At 46.6% G+C, this 25,461-nt stretch overlaps 1 protein-coding gene across 1 annotated transcript in view; it reads left to right on the top strand.

The window, feature by feature from the left end:
* The window catches only part of tmem117 (transmembrane protein 117), a 117,628-nt gene that overhangs the window by 86,998 nt on the left and 5,169 nt on the right, over nt 1-25,461 (top strand). Inside the window, exons 4-7 of the mRNA XM_084335274.1 lie at nt 13,277-13,376; nt 20,247-20,344; nt 22,002-22,161; nt 22,417-22,462. Of these exons, the coding sequence (XP_084191400.1) occupies nt 13,277-13,376; nt 20,247-20,344; nt 22,002-22,161; nt 22,417-22,462 (404 nt within the window). The remainder of the gene's footprint in view (nt 1-13,276; nt 13,377-20,246; nt 20,345-22,001; nt 22,162-22,416; nt 22,463-25,461) is intronic.

Raw genomic sequence — 25,461 nt, 5'->3', positions numbered from 1 at the left:
AGCCCAGGTCCCTGAGCTTGGCTATGAGTTTGGAGGGGACTATGGTATTGAATGCCGAGCTGTAGTCGATGAATAGCATTCTCACATAGTTCCCCTTCCTCTTGTCCAGGTGTGATGCTGCTGTGTGCAGCACATGGGCTATGGTGTCCTCCGTGGACCTGTTGGGGCGGTATGCAAATTGCAGGGGGTCCAGGTTGATGGGGAGGGAGGAGCAGATGTAGCCCTTTACTAGCTTCTCAAAGCACTTCATGGCTATGGAGGTGAGAGCTACAGGGCGGTAGTCGTTGAGGCAAGCAGGCTTGGATTTTTTAGGTACAGGGATGATAGTGGACTTCTTCAGGCAGTTGGGGATGACAGCCTGTTCTAAGGACAGGTTAAATATGTCAGTGAATACCGGGGCCAGTTGGTCGGCACAGACTTTTAGGACGCGGCCGGGGATGCCGTCCGGTCCTGCTGCCTTCCTGATATTCACTTTCTTAAAGGTCCGCCTCACCTCATGCTCTGTTACCCTGAACACTGAGTCTCCATCAGCAGACCCCCCCCCCCCCCATTGCCGTGGCTTGTAGGCTGGTGTTGTTATTACCAGCCTCAAACCTCGCATAGAAGGTATTGAGATCATTTGCTAAGGAGATGTCACTGTTCAGTTTGAGCGAGGTGCCTTTGTAGTCTGTCATCGTTTTGAGGCCCTGCCACATAGCTCTGGAGTCAGCCTGTTCAAACTGGAGTTCAATATTATCCCTCTAGCGCCGTTTTGCCTCTATTACTGTCCTCCTTACGTTGTATCGCGCCACCTTGTGGTCATTCATGTTGCCTGCCACCAGGCCGTCGTTGTATGCTGTGGTGCGCGCTTTCAGAGCTTCACGGACGGATTTGTCTACCCAGGGTTTTTGATTTGGGTAAACTTTAATTGTGGTAGTGGGGATTGTTTCTTCCACCAAAGTACGGACAAAGTCCAGCACTGTCTCCGTGTAGGCATTAATGTTATCTGTGTCGCGGAACACGCTCCAGTCTGTGCACTCAAGCGCAGCTTGGAGCGTCTCCTCTGACTCCACATCCCATTTCTGCACCTCTCGCGAGACTACTCTTGATTCTTTGTTTGTACTTTGGAGAAAGCAAGATGGCCACATGATCAGATTTTCCGAAGCCACTAGCAGCCTGAGACTTGTATCCACCCTTGAATTGCGTGTAACAGTGGTCTAAAATGTTGCCGCCTCTGGTGTTACAAGTCACATGCTGATAGAAGTCAGGCAATACCTTTCTCAGATTGGCGCTATTGAAATCACCCACAACCACAATAGCAGCATCAACGTTAGCTGCTTGGATTCTATTTACCTCGTCGTGGAGCTTCGAGAGCGCAACACCAGTGTTGGCTTGCGGTGGAATATACACTAATTAACGCCTTTTTTCTTTTTACAGAACTGAGAGAGGTGATAACTCATCCATTGCCCCTCCACCCTTTCATTAATACAGTCCAGTCAAAGCCACTTAATGAATACTACACTGATGACTATTGTGATTTCAGGACATTTCATTCCACCGAAGAAGTGTATCTCTCACAAAACACAGCTTGTCACTATTACAGTGCGCAGGCAGTTGAAAACAGGCGCTGAAAACAGGTCATTTCAGGTGACCGGTTTCACAGGCCGGTCACGATTGTCCTGAGCTGCTTTCTTTTAAGTATCTTATTATGTTCCTCTATTCCGGAGTTAATGAGAAAAATGGAGGAGCAATAGGGAGGTGTAGTGGTTACACCATTGCTGTTTTTTCATGTTCCACCCTCTGTCCAACGCAATGTATTTCCCTATTGTCCATTTCTAAATCGTCTCGTTTAAAACAAATAAAGCATGGACATTTGCATGGTGTACCTTTCTGTGCGTATTCATCCACAATCTATAGCTCAACATGAAAATATTCGCAATTAATCATAAAGGTAGCAAAATAACAACGTTTATGTTTTCGTTCACTGAGAAACTACACTTCGATTTAGCACTGTTGACTGACGTCACCACAGCGTAGACTCCTGGCTTTAGTCGCAAACCTAGGATCAGATTCCCCTTACATTCCATAAGCTTAACAATTCGTACAATGGGAAAATAACTGACCCTGAATCTGTGGCTAGTATCTGTTTCACCCAACACTAGTTTAAAGCCAACCACCATTTTTTAAATATTTGTATTTATAATTTAAATCGTATATCGTTATTTCGCTGGATATTAGATCACTGTAAATACTAATGTAAATCATTGTTTCATTGTACATATTGTGTATAGTTTATAATGTTATTGTTTTTTACGTAACCGTAACGTTAGTAGCTATAGCTAGCTTGCTAGCCGGCATTCCCGAAACTCCTCTACATGCCCCGATTTAAAATGGTTCTCTCCTCTTTGTATACCTTTGTCCTCACCAACAAAGTATTCTGCCAGGGAACTTGCTAACGTCTAGTACGTTTAGCTAGGTAATGTTACCGTTAGTTAGCTAGCGTGGTATCAGCTGGCCGTGACGTGTATTAGGCGACAACACTGAATGACACTGCATTCTCCTGCCGTACTGGTAAATGTAGTTCTTTTTTAACTACAAATTAAAAATCTTATAACTACTGTTGTGAAGGGCCAGATTAAACCGAATATATATATTTATTTATATATATATATTTAATTGTATTTGTATATTCTCTAATATTCCTTGATATCCCTTGTATATTCCTTGTACAATATGCATTGAATATCCATTCTAGCCTACTGAACATCCCATAATAGTCTCCATTCTACTATTGGTCGAGACCTTGGTGCCAGGCTGCCATACCCCCCAGACCCAGTTCAAACGTACCGCTCAACATGTACGAACAAGTCCTAGTTCCGCGTAGGAATCTGGCTACCGCACCACTAACGGTACTATTTGTTCATAGTGCGTATATATACTGCGCTACTAAAGTAGGACTTCCTTTTCAGTCCAGTTTCTTACCCTCCAATAGAGTGACAGACGTAAAGCCTCCCCGCGACGCCACGTGTGGGAGTAAGGCCAAGTTCGGCCTACCATCGGTATTGAGACATCGTGTATATTAATATTTGAATAGTCATATTTGGCACTATATCGTCGAGTTGGACGTAGTCTATTAAGCTAATAATAGTCTATTAATATATAGTGCTTCGTGCGGTGAGAATACTACCGTAGTCAGTACCCCATCGTTTCGGGCAGAGAACTGGCTGCTTATCCAGGATGGTCGACCCCATGTGAGACTGCATCCGAGGAGCCCCAGAGCCGACGAGCGAGTGGACCTGTATACCGGATTATTCTACCGATGACAGCCCGCCTTCCCAGGCACGGATTATGCTTTGTGTACAGTGATTATTCCATGGATAAAGACCCCCGACACTGCCGTGTGTTGGAACCCCCCCCCCTGGAGAGGACGCAAGGTGAGGAGACGCTCTGCAAGACGAGGTCGCTTCACGTCTCTCCCCCGTGGACCGGAGAGAGCCGGCTCACAGAGAGTCCACCTGCTTTCATCTGTGGTCCAAGGATCGCTGGCGCACCGAGCTGCACAACTGTGGGTTCACCCAGGATACCCTTGGCCGGACGAGGCAGCCAGACTCTACCCCCCCCCCCCCCTCCTACTCCTGTTGTCTTACAAGCGACCGGATTACCCCCCTTAGTGTATCCAGTCTTATAATCATTAAAGTATCATTGCTGTTATTCCTTAACTATTCCAGGTCGTATATTTACCGCCTGCGCCATCAGAGATTGGACATTCTCTATTGATATACCGACGAATACTCTTTGCCATAAAAGTGCATACTATTTCAATTCATAAATGTAATTAAGTGATTAAGTGCTTGCTCTACACACCATTGCTGTGTAGGAATAAATACATACTTCGACTTCGTACATTTGTGTTGGATCCGTTTCATCTACGTGAGAGTGTTTATCATAATATATTTATGCCGAGTACTGGGTGGCCGAATATAAAGTACAAAGGTAGTGGTAGTAAGTATCATATCTAGTAATACAGTCAGGGAATTGTACCCCTCAGTTACAATTGGTCCTTCGAGCCGGATGGGTAATTAGTGTAATATTAATATAGTGTTATTAATATTGAAATGGCCTATGATGAACACTCCACGAAACGATCCTCCTAACCAAGACCCGCAGCGCGAACGACGGCTCCCTCAGTACTTAGAGGCTTACGCTGTCAGTCAACAACCTAGTCTTCTACTAACAGTAAACGCGGTAAAACTAGAAAGTAAAAGTATGTCTAACCCCAACGCCCAGACTACCCCGACCATAGAGGCCCCTACGGGTTCTAATGTAACTGACCAAGTTCACGGTGGGGACCAGTGGGAACCAGACATGACTTCACACCCCGCCAGTACTGAAGAAGTAGTCCCCGATGAGTCCCGGGAGGAATACAACGCTACCGAGAGAGAACTCGGCACGGAAGAAGACGGGGAGAGCACCGTGGAGATAGAGCTCCAAGGCTCCGCAAGGAGTACCCCGAGGGAAGGCTCCCCTATACAACCGCCTTCTCCCAGCGAGGCAGAGAGGACCCTACAGCAGGCCTTCCTCATCAGCCTGAACGCCGCTGCTGAACGCGACCGGCTGCAGATCCAGCAGCGGAGCGAAGAAGAGCATATACGTCTAGAAATAAGACGCATTCAGAGGGAAGAGAATGTGGCCCGAGACCGAGCAGACAGCCAGCGAGCAGCTGCTGGTGCTCTACGGGACGCAGAGCGCGACAGACAGCAAGCGCAACTAATAGAACAGCTGATCAGACGGACAACACCCTCTCCCTCCGCCAGAGGCTCCAGGAACTCGTCTAGACACACCTCCAGGGCGGCATCCCCTAGCCGAGTAAACAACCCTGAACTTGACCAACAGACGAGGTCTATACCCCCCACAGACCACCTCCCCCCACCGGTCCAAGCGAGACCTAGCAACCGGGAAGGAGCAGCATATCCTGTGGAGAGGCTAAACCAGAGACTACAAGCACTGGATGACCTAACTGAAGACGAAGAGGAAGAGGAGGAGAACCACGCCCAACGTCAGCACAGTACTCTACCGGACCAGGAGGTCCGGTACAGCCCAGGCTATACTCCCGCGGAGCTGCGCTACAGACCCCCGACTCTATACCCGGGTGAGCACGACGCACGACCCGCACCGAGGAACAGCACCTGGACAAGCGGGCCATGGTACACTGCCGGTACCAGCCCATACCAAGGAGCGGGAGGAGACTCGCCTAGGAGGCCTCTCCCCCAACGCTCGCCGATGTATCCACAGTCAGCGTCATACATTGGCACGCCTATGGTACCCGACTTCACCCAAGAGAACCGGGCCCAGTATACAGAACTCCGCATGTGTCTGGAGACCATGTTGGTGGATGTATTGGATGAACGCCATAAATACGCCATCCTACTGAAGCACTTAAAGGTACCCCGCGCACATAATATAGCGCTCGCCTACGCGACTTCCACCACCCCATACACAGCAGCGCTGGTAGCATTGGACCAGAGGTATGGGCGCATATGGGATTACGTGATCCAGGAGATCCGACACATCGACCGCTTACCCCCAGCAATAGACAATCGAGCACTGGACGACCTGTCCATCAGAGTGCAGTCCCTGGTAGGGATGTTGGGAGCGCAGAGAGAGAAGGGGAGGCATGAACTTTACGCCAACTCAAATGTGGAAAGGATCTTGGAGAAGCTGCCGCCCGCTCGACAGGAGCGTTTTAGGCGGCAGAGAGACCACCGAGACCCGAATGGCCCCGAACCGAACCTCCTCGATCTAGCAGACTTCCTGGCGAGAGAAGTCAGCAGCCTACGGCTAGATACATTCGGACGGAGCACCCCTGGCTCCAGAGAAGGAACCAGACGACTAAATGATGGAAGAAGATCGGTGACTGTGATGCACCAATCGGAGTCAGTACCGAGCAGCAGGAGCCACAGTACCCCCTCCAGAACGGAGAAGTGGAAGATAGTGTGCCCCTACTGTGAGAAAGAACACTGGCTAGCGCAATGTGACTCCTTCCCCAAGCTGAACGCGGAGGAAGCAAGTCAATGGATAAAGTCCAACAAGCGCTGTTTTCGCTGTGCGCGCTCACACATGGCAGCCGAATGCCGCTTAAAGAAAAGGTGCACCAAGTGCGATGGAGCCCATCTGGACATACTTCACGACAGTAACAGACGGCGCCCTTCACCCGCACCATCCAGCAGCAAAGCGAGCGTCATGTACATCGATCCCGCCAGCAGCAGTGGAGCCCGAGTACTCCTAAAAGTAGTGCGTGTGACACTAAGCTACCAGAATAAAGTCCTGGACACTTACGCCGTCCTCGATGACGGGTCAGAGAAGACCCTGCTGCTCGCCTCCGCTGCGGCCCAGCTAGGGCTGCGGGGAAGCGAAACCCAAATGACAATTCGGACAATAAGACGAGATTTGAAGACGATAAAGGGCGAGAATGTCTCATTCTCTATCGCAGCAAGCGGCCAGCCTGAGCGACGGTACCAGATTACAGACGCTTTCACCAGCCAAGAAATAGGACTGTCGCGGTACACATACCCCGTCGCCAAGCTGATGGAGAAATATGCACATCTGCGCAAGTTACCGATCCCGCTCATAGACAATGCTATGCCGACCCTGTTGATAGGCTCCGACCATGCAGACCTCATTGTCCCGATAGACCGGGTTCATACCGGACCCCGAGGCTGTCCTGGACTCTCCAAGGCCCGCTCGCCAAATCTCTCAACCGAAGTACAGCCACTAGATGTCTCCACTCCCGAGTCACAGAGGGAGAAACCGCACTCCTGCAACACGTAGAGCGGCTATGGACCTTGGAACAAATGCCCTTTAAGAACGGAAAGAAAGACATTCGCTCTAAAGATGACATTTACGCCATTCACCTCCTCGAGACAGGGACCAAGAGAGTCCCGGTCAACGGCGTGTTGAGATACGCCACGCCACTCCTGCGGCGAGAAGGAATGCCTACTTTCCACGCCAAGACAGACGCCACAGAACGGTACCTGCTGAACACGGAGCGGCGCTTAGCCAAGAACCCCGCCCAAGAGAGTGTATACCGCGCCGAGATTGAGAAGCTCATCACAGCGGGACACGTCACAAAGATGGACATTAAAGAGGCTGACCAGACCACTGAATCGTGGTACGTGCCTCACCACAAGGTCCATCACAACGGTAAAGACCGCATAGTATTTAACTGCAGCTACCAGATCGGATCCCAAAATCTGAATAAAGAGTTACTGCCCGGTCCCACACTCGGCCCCTCCCTACTCGGCGTTCTACTCCGCTTCCGCCAGGAAAAGGTGGCCATCAGCGGGGACATTAAAGGAATGTTCCTGCAGGTGAGAGTAGTAGAGGAGGACAAGCCCCTGTTACGGTTCCTATGGAGAGAGAAGCCAGGAGATGAGCACCCAGCCATCTACCAATGGGAAGTCCTCCCCTTCGGAACGACGTGCAGCCCCTGCTGTGCTACATTTGCACTACAGAAACATGTAGCAGAGGACCCAGCAGCGGACGAAGAGGTCCGACACAGCGTAAAGAACAGCTTCTACGTAGACAACTGTCTACAAAGCCTTTCAACCCAGGAAGAAGCCGAGGCTCTCCTGATTAAACTCCGCGCCTCATTGATCAAAGGCGGCTTTGATCTCAGGCAGTGGGCCAGCAGCGATCCGCAAGTACTGCGCAGCCTCTCCTCCGAGGACAAGGCAGCCAGCAGCGAGACCTGGATGGCTACAATCCCGGGAGAAGCCCAGGAGATGACCCTGGGATTGGTGTGGCGATTCAAAACAGATTCGCTTCACTACAGACACAAGCCCCTGACTACGGAGCAGGGAAGGCCGGCGGCGGCGCCGACCACCAGACGGAGTGTGTACACAACACTCGCCCGACAATATGACCCGCTAGGATGTATTCTACCGTACACCACCAGGGCAAAAATGATTGCACGAGCATTGTGGGACAAGGACCAGGGCTGGGACGACCCCATTCCCGCACACCTTGCATCCACCTGGAGAGAGTGGGAGATGGAGCTCCACTCACTCCCAGGCGTTAATATGCGCCGAAGCTACTTCCCACCCACGGTGAGGCCAGAGACATGTAAAATGGACTTACACGTCTTCAGTGACGCCTCAGAGGTCGCATACGGATCAGTAGCCTACTTGCGGGCCCAAGAAAAGGGGGGAGAGATCTACACAGCATTTGTCCTCGCCCGCTCGAGAATAGCCCCACGCAAGCAACAATCTATCCCACGCCTAGAGCTCTGCGCAGCCCTAGCCGGAGCGCACCTAGCCACGCTCATCCAACGTGAGCTCACCATACCGGTGTCTAGAACAATCCTGTGGTCAGATTCCACGACAGTACTCGCCTGGATCAAATCGGACTCATGCAAGTACAAAGTCTTCGTGGGAGTCAGAGTCACCGAGATTCAAGACTTAACCGAAGAGTTAACCGGAGAAACAGAGTGGCGCTACGTTGATACAAAACAGAACCCAGCTGACGTCATCACCCGGGGAATGCCCCTAGACGACCTCACCCGTCGCAATGTCTACAGTGACGGCCCAGCATTCCTAAAGCTCCCGGAAGGAGAGTGGCCCACGCCTATCCCGAGGGAAGCCAGTCAGGAGGAGGCTGAGAATAAGAAGCCTGTGTTCTGTGGATTGAGCACTGTTATCTCCGCAGACCCCAACATAGATGATTGCACTACCATAGAGAGTGCACAACAAAGGACAAACTTCAAAGGCGGCGAAAGAGAGCTGAGAGAGAGCTTCCAAGCTATGGGCCCAGAACTTAAGACCCACCTCGCTCCAGCACAGATTGACTTCCAATTCAACCCCCCAAACGCACCCCACTTCGGTGGTACTTGGGAACGGGAAGTGCGTTCCATAAAGACAGCCCTGTACGCAGTACTTGGGGCCCAGACTGTGGCGGAAGAAGTCCTAATGACAGTCCTCACGGAGATTGAGGGAGTATTGAACTCTAAGCCCCTCAGCTACGTCTCCAGCGATGTGGCGGATATCGACCCAGTTACCCCCAACACACTCCTGATGGGGCGGCTAGATCCCGCGTTACCCCAGACAATGTACCGGCCTGAAGAAGCGAACGGCCGACGAATGTGGAGGTACAGCCAAGTATTAGCCGACAAGTTTTGGAGCAGTTTCCTACTGCACTACCTACCGTCTCTACAGACCCGCCAGAAGTGGGTAAAGGAGAGAGACAATTTGACAGAAGGAACAGTCGTCATGATTATTGATCAATCACTGCCCAGAGCTATGTGGCCGGCCGGCCGCGTAAGCAAAGTGATCACCGGTGCCGACGGCAAGGTCCGAGCAGCTGAAGTGCTTGTCCAGGGTCGCACTTACACCCGTCCCGTGGCGAGGCTCATAGAACTGCCCCGACTCCCAGACACAATCGATGATGACCATGACCCTATAACCCTATGACTTTGTGAAGTTGACTGACCCCTACAGCAAACCCTTATGTGTAAATAGACAACGCGATTAATCTGTCTCTGCTTAACTGATTAGGTCTGGGACCAATCAGGGGGTGGCTGTTGTGAAGGGCCAGATTAAACCGAATATATATATTTATTTATATATATATATTTAATTGTATTTGTATATTCTCTAATATTCCTTGATATCCCTTGTATATTCCTTGTACAATATGCATTGAATATCCATTCTAGCCTACTGAACATCCCATAATAGTCTCCATTCTACTATTGGTCGAGACCTTGGTGCCAGGCTGCCATACCCCCCAGACCCAGTTCAAACGTACCGCTCAACATGTACGAACAAGTCCTAGTTCCGCGTAGGAATCTGGCTACCGCACCACTAACGGTACTATTTGTTCATAGTGCGTATATATACTGCGCTACTAAAGTAGGACTTCCTTTTCAGTCCAGTTTCTTACCCTCCAATAGAGTGACAGACGTAAAGCCTCCCCGCGACGCCACGTGTGGGAGTAAGGCCAAGTTCGGCCTACCATCGGTATTGAGACATCGTGTATATTAATATTTGAATAGTCATATTTGGCACTATATCGTCGAGTTGGACGTAGTCTATTAAGCTAATAATAGTCTATTAATATATAGTGCTTCGTGCGGTGAGAATACTACCGTAGTCAGTACCCCATCGTTTCGGGCAGAGAACTGGCTGCTTATCCAGGATGGTCGACCCCATGTGAGACTGCATCCCAGGCACGGATTATGCTTTGTGTACAGTGATTATTCCATGGATAAAGACCCCCGACACTGCCATGTGTTGGAACCCCCCCCCCTGGAGAGGACGCAAGGTGAGGAGACGCTCTGCAAGACGAGGTCGCTTCACGTCTCTCCCCCGTGGACCGGAGAGAGCCGGCTCACAGAGAGTCCACCTGCTTTCATCTGTGGTCCAAGGATCGCTGGCGCACCGAGCTGCACAACTGTGGGTTCACCCAGGATACCCTTGGCCGGACGAGGCAGCCAGACTCTACCCCCCCCCCCCTCCTACTCCTGTTGTCTTACAAGCGACCGGATTACCCCCCTTAGTGTATCCAGTCTTATAATCATTAAAGTATCATTGCTGTTATTCCTTAACTATTCCAGGTCGTATATTTACCGCCTGCGCCATCAGAGATTGGACATTCTCTATTGATATACCGACGAATACTCTTTGCCATAAAAGTGCATACTATTTCAATTCATAAATGTAATTAAGTGATTAAGTGCTTGCTCTACACACCATTGCTGTGTAGGAATAAATACATACTTCGACTTCGTACATTTGTGTTGGATCCGTTTCATCTACGTGAAGTGTTTTTCTTAATATATTATGCCGAGTACTGGGTGGCCGAATATAAAGTACAAAGGTAGTGGTAGTAAGTATCATATCTAGTAATACAGTCAGGGAATTGTACCCCTCAGTTACAACTACCTTTATTTCAACCAAAAATGCTTAAACAATAATAGTGGTAGAAGGGAACTCATTTTGTGCAAAATTGGAAGCTTTTCAATTTCCATGCGGCAGAATTGTTACAATAGCCGATAATCCATTTTCCCAATGATGAATCCCTATACAGGTTGAACAACCAGTGACGTCAGACTACACCTCCCTATTAGAGTAAATTAAAGATGAGCACCTATTAACGGCTGCCTAAATTTGCTAATGGGATAATGAGATTATCCCCCACTGGTTTTTCAGTGGACTGTTCCGTCTCGTCGCTTACCCTCCGACTGCACTCGACTCCCGAAAGCATACTGTGAAGGGATGTAGTAAAAACACGGGAATTTAAAGGTGAAATATGGAAAATTAACTGTCAACGTTTTTTTTATCCACTTTTTCTCCTTATTTAAATTTTTTTTCTCCCATCCCAATTTTCTGTTTCCAATTCTCCCCTCCCCTGTCTTGAACGTTGCTCGCATATCCCCCACAGGTCGGTTGTAGGGAGGATAGAAGCCTTGCATCACGTGTCCCCTCCGGTACACGACCTGTCACATCTTTTCACCTGCCAGCGCGGACTCTCATTGGCAAGTTGTAACGTGTGGGAGGCTCACACTACCCCGCTACTTCCTGTCTCTGCTGTGCAGGCGTCCCCAAACCGACCTGTAGGAGTCGCTGTCCACAACGTCCAGATTACCACCCATCGACTTCCACCCGCTGACTCTGCCAACTGAGCCAGTATGACGGCCGGCCCAAGCCGGAGGCGACGCCAACAGCCGGATTGAACCCGGTGTCTCTTGCGTTGGTGACGAGCGCATGTCCGCTGCGCCACCCAGCCGCCCAACTGTCAAATGTTTATGGTTGGGGAGGTATTTCCCAGACCCCTCTTTCCTCGTAGAAAATGTTTGTATTGGCATTGTGTGGTGGCCAGAAAAATGACAGAGGAAAACAAAGAAGAATGGAGCCATTGACCCCCCCCCCCCCCCCCCCCCGTGAAAGCACAGCCAGAGCCCTATCCATCGCCATCTATTATAGTCATGAGTGTGACCTGTGTGTGTGTGTGTGTGTGTGTGTGTGTGGGGGGGGACAACCCACCTGCACCACTCAGAGCTTCTAAGATGTTGGCTGCCAGGAGATCAAACACGCCCTTCTCACCCTTTCTCCTCCCTTTCTCCCAGCTGCTATAGTCCCATATAGGAGGCGTCTGACCCACTTTCTCTCTCTCTCTCTCTCTCTCTCTCTCTCTCTCTCTCTCTCTCTCTCTCTCTCTCTCTCCCTCCCTGTGCTATTACCTGGAGGGAATCGAGTGATGTGGGGGGGGGGGGGGGGGCCCTGAACAAAAGGCCTCTCATCTCCACCTATTCCGAGGAGACCCAGATGCCTAACTAGGACTCAGAAGGAAGCGTGTCACCGTCCATCTAACGCTACTGCATGCAGGAGGCATTGTGTGTGTGTGTGTGTGTGTGTGTGTGTGTGTGTGTGTGTGTGTGTGTGTGTGTGTGTGTGTGTGTGTGTGTGTGTGTGTGTGTGTGTGTGTGTGTGTGTGTGTGTGTGTGTGCGGGCGTGTGTGTGTAGGTGTGTATGTGTTGGTGTAGGTGTGTGTGTGTGTGTGTGTGTGGGCGGGCGTGTGTGTGTAGGTGTGTGTGTGTGTGTAGTGTGTGTGTGTGTGTGTGTGTAGGTGTGTGTGTGTGTGCCTCACTAAAGGGGCGACATCTCATTGTTTTTGGTAGTGCTGATTTAAATTAAACCAGACGCTGTGACAATTTTCCAAACAAACGTGGATAATTCGGTGAACATTTAGGAAGAGAGAGACCAAATGAGAGCGATGTCGCAGCATAAATGCTCCTGCAGGCCTCGTGGAGGTAGAGCCACCTGGCTGCAGGGAGCACAGGAGCAGGTTGATATTGATTGACTCTGACAGCTAGCATCATGACACTTAACAGCGGTGACCGTTTTCTCTTTCTCCCTCCATTGACTCTCCCTCTCCCTCTCTCTCCCTCTCCCTCTCTCTCTCCCTCTCCCTCTCCTCTCTCTCTCTCTCTCTCTCTCTCTCTCTCTCTCTCTCTCTCTCTCTCTCTCTCTCTCTCTCTCTCTCTCTCTCTCTCTCCTCTCTCTCTCTCTCTCTCTCTCCCCTCTCCCTCTCCCTCTCTCTCTCCCTCTCCCTCTCCCTCTCCTCTCCCTCTCCCTCTCTCTCTCTCTCTCTCTCTCTCTCTCTCTCTCTCTCTCTCTCTCTCTCTCTCTCTCTCTCTCTCTCTCCTCTCCCTCTCCCCCCTCTCCTCTCCTCTCCTCTCTCTCTCTCTCTCTCTCTCTCTCTCTCTCTCTCTCTCTCTCTCTCTCTGGTTGTTCTCCTACAGGCCATATATGGTAACAGAGTACATGGGCATCAGGAACGAGAGTTTCATGAAGATTGCCGCGGTGGGGACGTGGATGGGAGACTTTGTCACCGCTTGGATGGTGAGATCACAGCCGTGACGTTCGGTATATATCTTCATGATTGCCTGCCAAGTGAGCAGCTTTGGCACGCGGCTCTCGAAATGGACATTGAACGTCTTTGAAATAATCCAAGTGTCCTTTTTCAGACGAAAGGTTGCGTTTTACATCAAAGGACTCACAAATGGATATTTCAGATTCCTCCAAATAGATATAGATAGATACATTTGCCCCCAGATGAAGGTAAGGACATGTGTCATCCCGGCCTCATCCTTCAAGAAACCCTTACAAAGGAGTGTCATGGTATTTTTTAGAATTTCACTTCCATTATGGTAGTGACCAAAACATGTACCATCAGTATAAAGGTTTAAATTGGATTATACCATGGTGTTATGATACTTCCAGGTCAGGAGAGGGCGCTCTCCACCCCAGAGAGGCTGGACATAGTATAAGACTGTAGAAGAAGACTGGCTGGTATTCATTGTAAGCACGGAGCAAGCACCAAACACATGGTACAAAAGTGGTACCATGGCGATTCATTCATTCTTTATCATGGTAAATTCTTTATACAATGGCTGCTAAAATACATCAACCATCAAACTACCATGACACTTTATTTTGTAAGGGATGATACCAGTAGCACTGACGTGACTGACAAGTCACTGGCGTGACTGATACACTAGTAGTGTGTGTGTGTGTGTGTGTGTGTGTGTGCGGTGTGTGTGTGTGAGTGTGTGTGTGTGTGAGTGTGTGTGTGTGTGTGTGTGTGTGTGTGTGTGTGTGTGTGTGTGTGTGTGTGTGTGTGTGTGTGTGTGTGGTGTGTGTGTGTGAATGTGTGTGTGTGTGTGTGTGTGTGTGTGTTGTGGGGGGGTCAAATGAACCAAGGATGTGCAGTGGGGGGCGGAGTAGCATAGAGGAGAAACTCCTGCTATTCTGCCCATCCTCATTCATTTGTCAACATAAAGAGAGGAGGAATGCTCTAGGGGAAGTGGAATGCTATGGTGAGAGAGAGAGAGAGAGAGAGGGAGAGAGAGAGAGAGAGAGAGAGAGAGAGAGAGGTGAGGGTTTGGCTTTGACACCAGCAGGCAGGCAACGGAGACAACTTGACAAGCTCCCTCACCGTCCGCATTAGTATTCCACGAACACGCTGCTGAAGGAGGGAGGGAAGGACGGAGAAGAGGGGTGAGGTGAGGGGGAAAATAGAAAGAGAGAAGTGAAGAGAGACGGAAAAAGTGGAGAGCGAGAAGGTGAATCTGGGAGACAGAGAGAGAGAGAGAGAGAGAGAGAGAGAGAGAGAGAGAGAGAGAGAGAGAGACGTAGGCAGGGCAAGAATCCAGACATTACGCACAAGTTTTATTTTTTATATATTTTTTTACATTTGATTAATTCAGCGAGGCACTTGGAAGACGACCTCTGTTTCTCCTCCACGGAGACAGAGGTTTGTTGGAACGTGTCATCAAGCCCAGATGAGCAGACAGGACATGTCTGTTTTTGCAACGATGCCCACGTCAATTTCACAGATTCTCTGATCCAAATCCTGTCTCTCCCGATCCAATGCCACCGTATCTGTGCCGATCGAGGTGCTTTAGGCCTAACAAAAATAATAGTTGGTTTCAGGTTGGTTGTCAGTTTGGCCATGGGTAGGTAGGGAATTTTTTTTTATTTTTATTTTTTTTTATTCTTTCCCACGGCGACTATGGATAGGGAATTTCTTTATTTAATTAACCCTTTCACTGCCACACGACAGAAGGTTAGCCCTTTACTATCACACAACCGACGGCGATGCTCCATCATTAGCATCATTAGCTCCGCGGAAGGGTTAACCGGCTGTCGTGTGGCAGTGAAAGGGTTAAAATGTTCACAACAACATGGATGCATGTACTCTGCCAGCATGTTTAATATCCATAATACTAAATGTTTGACTAAGATTTCTATGAAACTTTATTCTTAAAAAAGAAAAAAAAAAAAAAAAAAAAAACAGATTTTTTTTTTTTTTAATATATAATTTTTTTTTAAAACTCATAAAATATATTGGGTCGCACCTAAATCGGCAGGGTCGGTCGGCAACCTGAAACCAACCATTATTTTTGTTAGGCCTTATGGACAAATCACCCCCTTGCGTCTGCAACGTGTCCTGGCAAGGAAATGGCTCCATTTGTATACAGCCGTGCATTAAAAGCCCCTCAGATAGAACCCAATGTCATCAGGGAAGATCTACTCCACCCGATTACTTTTAATGATCGACCGTGTCACACAGGACTGAGACGATCGAGGGTATCAACGATTGATTTAGCTATCCCCCTTGTTTTTTGTACCAATAATTACTTTTGGTAACACTTTATAATACCACTCAGTTATAATACCTTTATAAGGTATTTGTAGATAATGAACTAACCATGAACAAATCATTTATATACATTCGTAAAATTATTATCAAATCATTTATAACTATATTTATATAACATTTACAAATTAGTTCTACATTATTTATAACTCATTGTCAACATTGTTTGTACTTGATTTGTTCATCATTACATAATGTTGTTTAATGTGTAGTAACACATTTGTAGATGCTAACGACTATACTGTATCTCCATTTATTTGTTCATGTTCACCAATGATTTGTTAAGACATTCATAAAACATATATAAATCATTTGCATCATGCTATTGTGTGCCCTAATCTGAAGTGAAGCCTATTCATCATTAACAAATGTCTAATACAGTTAATTATTTGTTGACTTTGTTGACTTTTTTATCACCTGTTACAAATGTTGTAGACAGCTTTCGGATACACCCTTCTTTGTGACATCAAACAGTGACAGAATTTGGACTATAGATAAATGCAATTTTATTAACATATAAAATACATGTGCATGACATATAGTATAACAGGGGGCACTAGGACCCAGGAGTACCCTGGCAAGGGATTGAAGAGTATATAGAGAGGAAGTCTCACGCGAGTGAGACTTGACTTCACGTGTGTTGCCGTCTGTTTGAATGGAAGCACGATATACATTAGCAGAACCAAGTTATTCGTGCTGCCCCACGCTTTTAATAAGGTATGAGCAGGTTAAACACCTTTTTTGTTGGTAAATCTATTCCATCATTTCCGACCTACGTTACATTTGAATTATGTGTTTGTTCCTAATGTGTGCTCAGTATATTGCGGTATGTGATGAACACGAGGGTAATAATTATTTGTATTTTCAGGCTGTATAGGCGCTGATACAGCCTGAAAATACAAATAATTATTACTCTTGTGTGTCGTGTCATCATCACATTCCGCAATATACTGAGCACTGAGCACACATTAGGAACAAATGTAATGTTAGTGCCCACCACATAAAGTACGTCTACACAACATATAAGAGTTGTTTGTAGGTCGGAAATGATGGAATAGATTTACCAACAAAAAAGGTGTTTAACCTGCTCATACCTTATTAAAAGCGTGGGGCAGCACGAATAACTTGGTTCTGCTAATATATATCGTGCTTCCATTCAAACAGACGGCAACACATGTGAAGTCAAGTCTCACTCGCGTGAGACTTCCTCTCTATATACTCTTCAATCCCTGGTCAGGGTACTCCTGGGTCCTAGTGCCCCCCCATGTTATACTATATGTCATGCACATGTATTTTATATGTTAATAAAATTGCATTTATCTATAGTTCTAATTCTGTCATTGTTTGATGTCACAAAGAAGGGTGTATCCGAAAGCTGTCTACAACATTTGTAACAGGTGATGAAAAAGTCAACAAATAATTAACTGTATTAGACATTTGTTAATGATGAATAAGCTTCACTTCAGATTAGGGCACACAATAGCATCTGCAAATGATTTATAGATGTTTTATGAATGTCTTAACAAATCATTTGTTGAACATGAACAAATAAATGGAGATACAGTATAGTCGTTTTTTCATATCCATTTTTCAAAGCATATACAAATGTGTTACTACACATTAAACAACATTATTTAATGATGAAACAATGTTGATAATGAGTTATAAATAATGTAGAACGAATTTGTAAATGTTATACAAATATAGTTATAAATGATTTAATAATAATTTACGAATGTATATAAATGATTTGTTCATGATTAGTTCATTATCTACAAATACCTTATAAAGGTATTATAACTGAGTGTTATTATAAAGTGTTACCTTACTTTTTTTTTATAAAAGAAAATTACATCCATCGTAGGTGATTTTTTCTTCCTTACATCACTTTGCTTTTCTACCACACAGTAAGGCTGAGCCCGAACCCTGTTTTTAGGGTTCGAACGTTCGCCAGGGTTTATCGAACGAACGTTCGAACGTTCGTTTTTTGTAATTTTTTTAATAAAAAAAATTTTTTATTACATTTTTTTTTTTTATATCATTTTTTTTCGTTTTGTGGCATTAACGTTATATAGTTAGTGTTACACGTTCAATAACAGGTATTCACTCTTGGTCGACGGGAAGGAGAGAGGCGCGCGCCTCGGCTCCTTCCACAGTCTACCTCGGAACGGGGGACGGCAGAGAGACAGAGAGACACCGGCGCGGGGGTCCCGCCGGGCTCCCAACACGCCTGCCGCCTCGGCCAGAGTTGTTTCCAACGCAACCACCTCCCGCCATGAAGCTCGCACTCCGTGGCCGAAAAAGGCTGGTATTCATTAATGAGCCTTCCGCAGGTTCACCTATGGAAACCTTGTTACGACTTTTACTTCCTCGGCGGGGAGCTAACGCTACGTTAATGCTTCTCTCAAGCAGATCAATGGCGGCATTGCCGGAAGTAAAAAAAATAATAAACGCTTGCCGATTGGTGGTAACAGCAGAGGCGGGTGCAAGCGGTGTGACGTAATTGGCAGAATCGCCTGTCATTCAATCAAAATTGTTCTATTGCATTGGTTGAGACTAGAGCTCTGGTTGAGTATCCAGCAACAGCCCGGCAGAGACCATACTGGTTGAGCTGAGCGACTCGGCACTCGGGGGACGCGCCGCTTCACATCGCCTCACCGTCGTTGCGCCTGCTTTATTTTTTTTCACCGAACGTTCGAACCCATTAATTAAAGTCCGAATGTCAGCTTAACGAACGAACGTTCGAACGTTCGAACGTTCGGGCTCAGCCTTACCACACAGGCAATGACAAAAAAAATTAAACACAGACCAAAAGGTCTGTATGCTTGTCAAGGACTCATTTCTGTTTTCATGTTGTATGATAGTTCTGTTGTTCCCACGCACATTTATATAAACTTGCTTAACTCATTCAGCGCCAGAGGGCGCTGTTTACTGTTACTATTGAAAGGCCAGCGCTTTAAAGTATACGAATACGTGGCAGTGTTTGCAGGGCTAAAACTATATTATATATTATAGCTATGGATATAATAATATTGGCCATTTGACATCAAGTATCTATCGTTCAATTTGTGAAAAAGAAAGAATTTTTTCATCCATACATTCCCGTTTTATACCGTGTGAATATGAGTATAGTTTTAGAGTAATCCTGTCTAATCCCAGAAAACTATACGCTATGCAGCAATAGGTGCATTTCACTAAAAAACATGCAGTTTCTTGCCTGTATACGCTACTATTTCGAAATCAACTCTATATTATCGGTATTATGTTTCATCATGAATGCATGAAAGGGTGGGGGGGGGGGGTTATGCTTTGATCGTCACCAACGGAATACGTTACACAGTACATTACACACATACCCTCCGATCGCAATGAAGGAATTATTGGAACAATGCAAGATTGATACCATATAACCCTTACCTTGACTAGGATGTAACCCAAAAAGAATATTCCAATTATCTGATCGCCATTCCAAGTATTGATGTCGATCGTGTCCATAACATAATCCACCAAAGAACATGAATCGGGAGTGTTTGATTCTTATAAATCCATGCGTTCCATAAGCGCTCGCCATGCCCGACTAGGAAAAGTCCGCCCGGACCTATTTCATCAACGCACACCCGAATACAGAGAGTTTCAAAGGATGTGCAATACAGGCCGCAACACACCAGACGGCGGTATTGGACTTTTGCGATCTCAGACCCATTCCCAATGATAACACAGGCTCCCTGGATGGGCAATGAAGGGAAATATCGAATAAAAGAAATAACGACCAAAACCCGAGAAATCTCGGGTCTGGCGCCCAACCGCTGGCGAGTTAACCCGACTTATCTCGGGTTTGGCTTCCATTGTGTTAAAGGCCCAATCAGTGTTTTTGTTTCGTTTTTCTTTTACATATGTGGTGTGGTGTATTCACATACATTCAATGTTCACAAACATTACCAGTGTATACAAACGTTTTGGCAGCCACAGAATTCAGCAAATACAATTGAAAAAGCTCATAATCACTCTGTTGTTTAGTGTTAGTCCTTGTATCAAAAGGCAGAGTCAGTCAAGTACAGGGAAAAAAACGATTTTCTATTTCTGGTAGTGGGGCTAACCATTTGTTTACCTTTGGATCACTGATTGGGCCTTTAATGTCAGGTGTGCTGGAGTGGACCAGAATAGAAGTACTTTATTGATCCCGAGGGAAATTCAGCACCACAGATATCTCACAATAAACATTTAGGTAGTCAAACATTTAAAATAAGAATACAAAGTCAAAGATATACATTTTAGGGATTTATATAGCCCGGTGCAAAAGACTGCAGTGCAGAAATAATCACATGTTCTGCTTAGTTAACTCCTGTGTGTTGGTAACCAGTGACAGCTTCAGTATTGTTATCTGTGTGTTGGTAACCAGTGACAGCTTCAGTATTGTTATCTGTGTGTTGGTAACCAGTGACAGCTTCAGTATTGTTCTCTGTGTGTTGGTAACCAGTGACAGCTTCAGTATTGTTATCTGTGTGTTGGTAACCAGTGACAGCTTCAGTATTGTTCTCTGTGTCCTCCAGGTAACTGACATGATGCTCCAGGATCAACATTACCCAGACTGGGGCAAAGCCGCTAGAAGGTTCTGGAAAAAAGGAAACAATAGGATTGTTCTGTTCTGGTACGTTGAATTGCCCACTGTGGCTCATCATTAGAAGAGGAATGGACTGACTGACTGTGTGTGTGTGTGTGTGTGTGTGTGTGTGTGTGTGTGTGTGTGTGTGTGTGTGTGTGTGTGTGTGTGTGTGTGTGTGTGTCATGGGGTTACACACAGTCAATAGCTGTGTTAATCTTCCTCCAACTCAGTGTCAGCACCTTTGGTTAGGGGAACGGGGGGAAATCAATGGACATAGTAAGGTCACGGGCCATAGCCCTGCCTGTTACTTCAAGTCATAAGCCCTGTAAAAACGCTGCACTGATAAGCCCATTACTAACACGGCCCAGTAGTACTTATAATACCATTTAGATGTATTACACCACCGGCCTGTGGTTTAAGTGCTTTTGATTTTAAAATAAATAAATGAAACAAAACGTGGTTCAATATTATCATGTTATGGTCATGGAGGAACTGCTGAGCTCATAGCGACACAAAACAGAGAACACGGATGAAACTGTAACGTTTGGCATCATTTTGGGATGTGCAGAGAGAGGCTCCAAAAGTAGACATTTCACAAAATTTCAAAGACACTTTTGCCACAGTGCATTAGTACATGTCCACAGGATTGATTGGCTGTTCATTAGAATTCAAGCGGAGTAGCGACTCCTGGGTTTTTAGCTTTTCTACAACCCCCATTGTCTTATTGATGGATGCGCCGAATCAGGCTGTCGTGATCAATTTGGGGATTTGATGAGCTTTCATCTGAAATACAGTGGCTGTAATGTGATTGATGAACGTGTGGCGGGATATATCTTGACAATATGTGCCGAAGGGGTCCCGGGGCGTGTCGTCAAGCGGCCGCCTCGCAAGTGGAGGGATGGGAGTCCACTTTGGAATATTAAAATCCCCACCAAACTGTATGTCTTTAACAGTTGAAACGGGCTACGACTCAGTGCCCGTGCTATCTGCAATGCAGCCAGCCGTTGTGGGGAGGAGTGTCAATGCACACTACAGCGCAGGAGCCAGCGGGAGACGTTGAGACTAGCACGCATGGGGATGCACATGTTAGCCTTTGTCACTGTGGCTCTCTCGCCACTCTGCTGTGAGATTTGCCAATAAACAGAATGAATGCAGCTTTGCTTTGCAGCAATGCCAGATAAACAAAGTAGATTATTTTTTCTTTTGTTTTGCCAGTGGCAGTGAAGGATAGAGATAAATGACAGCAATCAAGGCATGTAGGCAATTCAGATTTATATATGGTTTTATGTTTACTGTGGCTTACATGATAAAACAATGTGTGTGTTGGGATTACACTTTCATCTCCTCTCTTCCCCTCCTCTTCTCTTCTCTTCTCTTCTCTCCTCTCCTCTCCTCTCCTCTCCTTACCTCTCCTCTTTCTCTCCACTCCTTTCCTCTTTCCCACTTCTCTCCTCCCCCTCCCCTCCTCTCTTTACCTCTCATTTACTCCTGACCTCTCCTCCTCTCCTCCCTCTCTTCTCCTTACATCTGCTCTTCTCTCATCTCCTTCCCCCTCCCCTTGCCTCTTCGCCTCTCCTTACCCCCTCTTCTCCTCGTCTTCTTACCTTTCCTCTCCTCTCCACTCCTCTCCTCTCCTCTCCTTTTCTCCCCCCTCCTGTCCTCTCCTCTTATCTCCTTACCTTTCCTCTCCTCTCCTCTCCAGGACTGTTCTGATCACCCTGACATCGGTGGTGGTCCTGGTCATCAGTACAGACTGGATCAGCTGGGACAACCTGAACCGAGGCTTCCTCCCCAGCGATGAGCTCTCTCGCGCCTTCCTGGCTTCCTTCATCCTGGTGTTCGACCTGCTCATTGTCATGCAGGTACTCCCCTCTCCCCCGTGGCCAATTAAAAAGAGGCAGCAGGGACATCTATTGGCGTCGTCCTCCTCCACCTACCTTGCCAGTTCCCTTCCTTCCCCTGTCTCTTCATCCCTCCATCCTTCCCTTTGTCTCCTCATCTCTCTCTCCCTCCCTCTGCCTCCTTATCCCTCGCTCCCTCCCTCTGTCTCCTCATCCCTCCATCCTTCCCTCTGTCTCTTCATTCCTTGTTCCCTCCCTCTGTCCCTCTCTCGCTAGATACCAGCCTCCATCTCAGTCATCAGAGGCTTTACAGTACAGGAATGTTTGATCAGTCTGAATACACACACACAAAATAATATTCAAATTGTACCACACTCACTCTGAAGCTGTAGTGAAGGCTTTAGCTGAAGTAAATGGAACACATATCATGTTCAAAGATGAGCCTTGTCTGAAGCCTAGTAAGCCCATGGTCTCCCTTGGCTGGTGGGGGTTCATTTTGGCTGACTGGTAGATGTTTGGCCTTCCATGCGGCAGGCCCAGATTCAAATCCAGGTGTGCGCATGCGCGCGCACACACACACACACACACACACACACACACACACACACACACACACACACACACACACACACACACACACACACACACACACACACACACACACACACACACACACACACACACACACACACACACACACACACACACACACACACACACACACACACACACACACACGCACGCTTCTCAGTGTATCTTTGATCCCTTCTCTCCTGATGATGTACTTGATGCATTGCAAGCCATTGATACCAGGAGTTCAACTGGATACATTTATTTGTTTTCTAAAACTGTCCACTCAATTAACGCATAATCTTTCCATCTTAACGGGCAGATTCCCTAATGTTTGGTAAACAGCCGATGTGATCCCTTTACATAAAGGAGGTGATAGAGATTAATTAAATAATTAACGCCCAATCTCCAAATTACCATGTTTAGCAAAAGTCCTGGAATCATTGGTACATAATCAACTTAAATATTTTCTTTCAAGTCACTCAGTACTTAGTTGAGAACAATCTGGATTAGGGATGCACCGAATGGGAAATTATTGGCCGAAACCGATACCGAAAATAGAAAACAGTTGGCCGAAAACCGAATGCCGAAAGGCCGAAAATGATTCATAGAATAGAATTTTTTTTACCAATGTTGTGGAACATTATGATTATGGAAAAATATATGATTATGGCAAAACTTAACTTAAATAATAAATAATCACTATTATGGGTCCATAAAACATTTATTCAGCACTTCTGAATGCATACAGCACATTAATTCCATCTTTTCTCTGGCTGCCGCGGCGGACATCTGTGCTCTACTGAGTGCACTTTTCTAGTCCCCAGTTGAATGTGCTCTCTTGACTCGGCACAGTAGACGCGCGACGTGTATGCTTGAGAAAGATTATATTATCAACGACAGACAGCGTCAATGTGAGAAACACTACCCCCCCCCCCCCCCCCCCCCTCGCTCTGAAGAATATGCATATTAGATCACTCAGTGATTAACCGCAACGGGCATATAGTAAATAAGGATGTTAAAGACGCATTTATTGGACACGTTGCGCGCAGAGTTTACATAGAAACAGCGCGACTCCCGACATCATCACAACAACACGCGTTAGGTTACAGGTTGTTTCTGTTTCGGTATTATATTTTCGGTGAAAAAACTCTTTCGGCCAAAAGCCGAAAGGCAATTTTTTTGCCATTTCCGGCCGAAAACCTTCGGTAGCCGAAATTTCGGTGCATCCCTAATCTGGATTTAGAGCTAACCACATCACCATTTCAGCTATTACATTAGTTACAAATAATATAGTATCTACATTAGATAAAAAGAAACAATGTGCTGCCCTATTGTATATCTATCTAAAGCATTTGATACAGTTGATCACCCCTTGCTCTTACAAATATGATCTAGTATTGGGTTGAATAGAAACGCACATGGTTGGTTTCAGAACTATTTGTTTGAGAGCGACAATGTGTGAAGTCTGGAAGTGCCCAGCCAGAATTTTTTTAATTAAAAGGTGTGCCACAAGGTTACATTTTGGGTCCCATCCTCTTCACTATTTAAATAAATTATAATGTCTTCTTTCAATGCTTGTCAAGCCCATCTTTATGCTGACAACACTATTGTGTACTGTATTGCTGGTTCTGTACAACTGGCTATTGCAATCTTCCTTTAATGCTCTTTAGGAAGTGCTTGTTAATCCTAAAATGGTGCTTAATGTAAATAAAACAAAGTTCTGTTAGGGTGGCGTCCAGGTTTGAACCCAAGAGCAGAACACAAGGTACAGGAGAATGAGGCGGTTTAGGGTATTTAATGGGTACCAGGCTTGACAAGGTTGAATTACTGGAATGTGCAACAAGGGAGAGGAAGGTCACTCCATGTTACCCCAGGTAGTGTCCAGGCTGGAGACGTCCACGGGTGGGGAGTAGTCTGGGGGGGTGTGATCCTACACACAGAGAGCAAAGTTAGAACAGGCAAGTACAAAGACAGAGGAAGCATATTAGGTTAGAGTCCTAGTACCACGGTAGTTGAAGCAACACTCGGACGGGGAGTGGCAGGAACGCAGGCCTCATATCCAGGCTCGGTGATGACCTGATGAGTCTCAGGTGTGTAGGTTGACCCAGGTAGACAGCGTGGGGATGACGAGACAGGAAGCTGCCCATATAAGGGCATGGGGACCTATTGCCAGACAGGAGAGAGAGAGGCCCTGGCTGTGGTTGTAACAAGTGCATGCTCTTTACTAGAGCCAGAAATATTAAGTTTAGTGGTTTGCAAATATCCACTGTGAGTGGTTCTAGCATTGAGAGAATCACTGCGTATAAATATCTTGGCATCTGGCTCGATGAGAAATCTACATTTAGATACCATATAGACAACCTTACCAGCAAGCTGCGACAGAAAATTGGCTTATTGTACAGAAACAGAACCATCTTTCCTTTGATTAGTAGGAAAAGTATCATTAAAACGATCTTATCCGTTTCTTATCTGTTTTGGATTATGGTGATTTAATTTATAGACATGCTGCTGCTTCCACTCTTAAAAGGATTAAGCCACTTGACTCTGTCTGTCACTCTGCCCTCAGATTCATTACTGGTGACAGCTATGATACTCATCATTGTCTTCTGTATAAGGTTGGTGGGTCTTCACTTGCAGAGAGGCGCAATAATCATCGGTATTTTTTTATTTCTAGACCCTATCTGACTTGTTCAAATGACTAGCTTGTGTCCCTCAGTAGGTATGGGACATATACAGATATAGATCAAG

Source organism: Notolepis coatsorum, assembly GCF_963971535.1.
Source record: "Notolepis coatsorum genome assembly, chromosome: 18".
Classification (NCBI taxonomy): domain Eukaryota; kingdom Metazoa; phylum Chordata; class Actinopteri; order Aulopiformes; family Paralepididae; genus Notolepis; species Notolepis coatsorum.
This window is presented reverse-complemented; position numbering and strand designations above follow the sequence as displayed.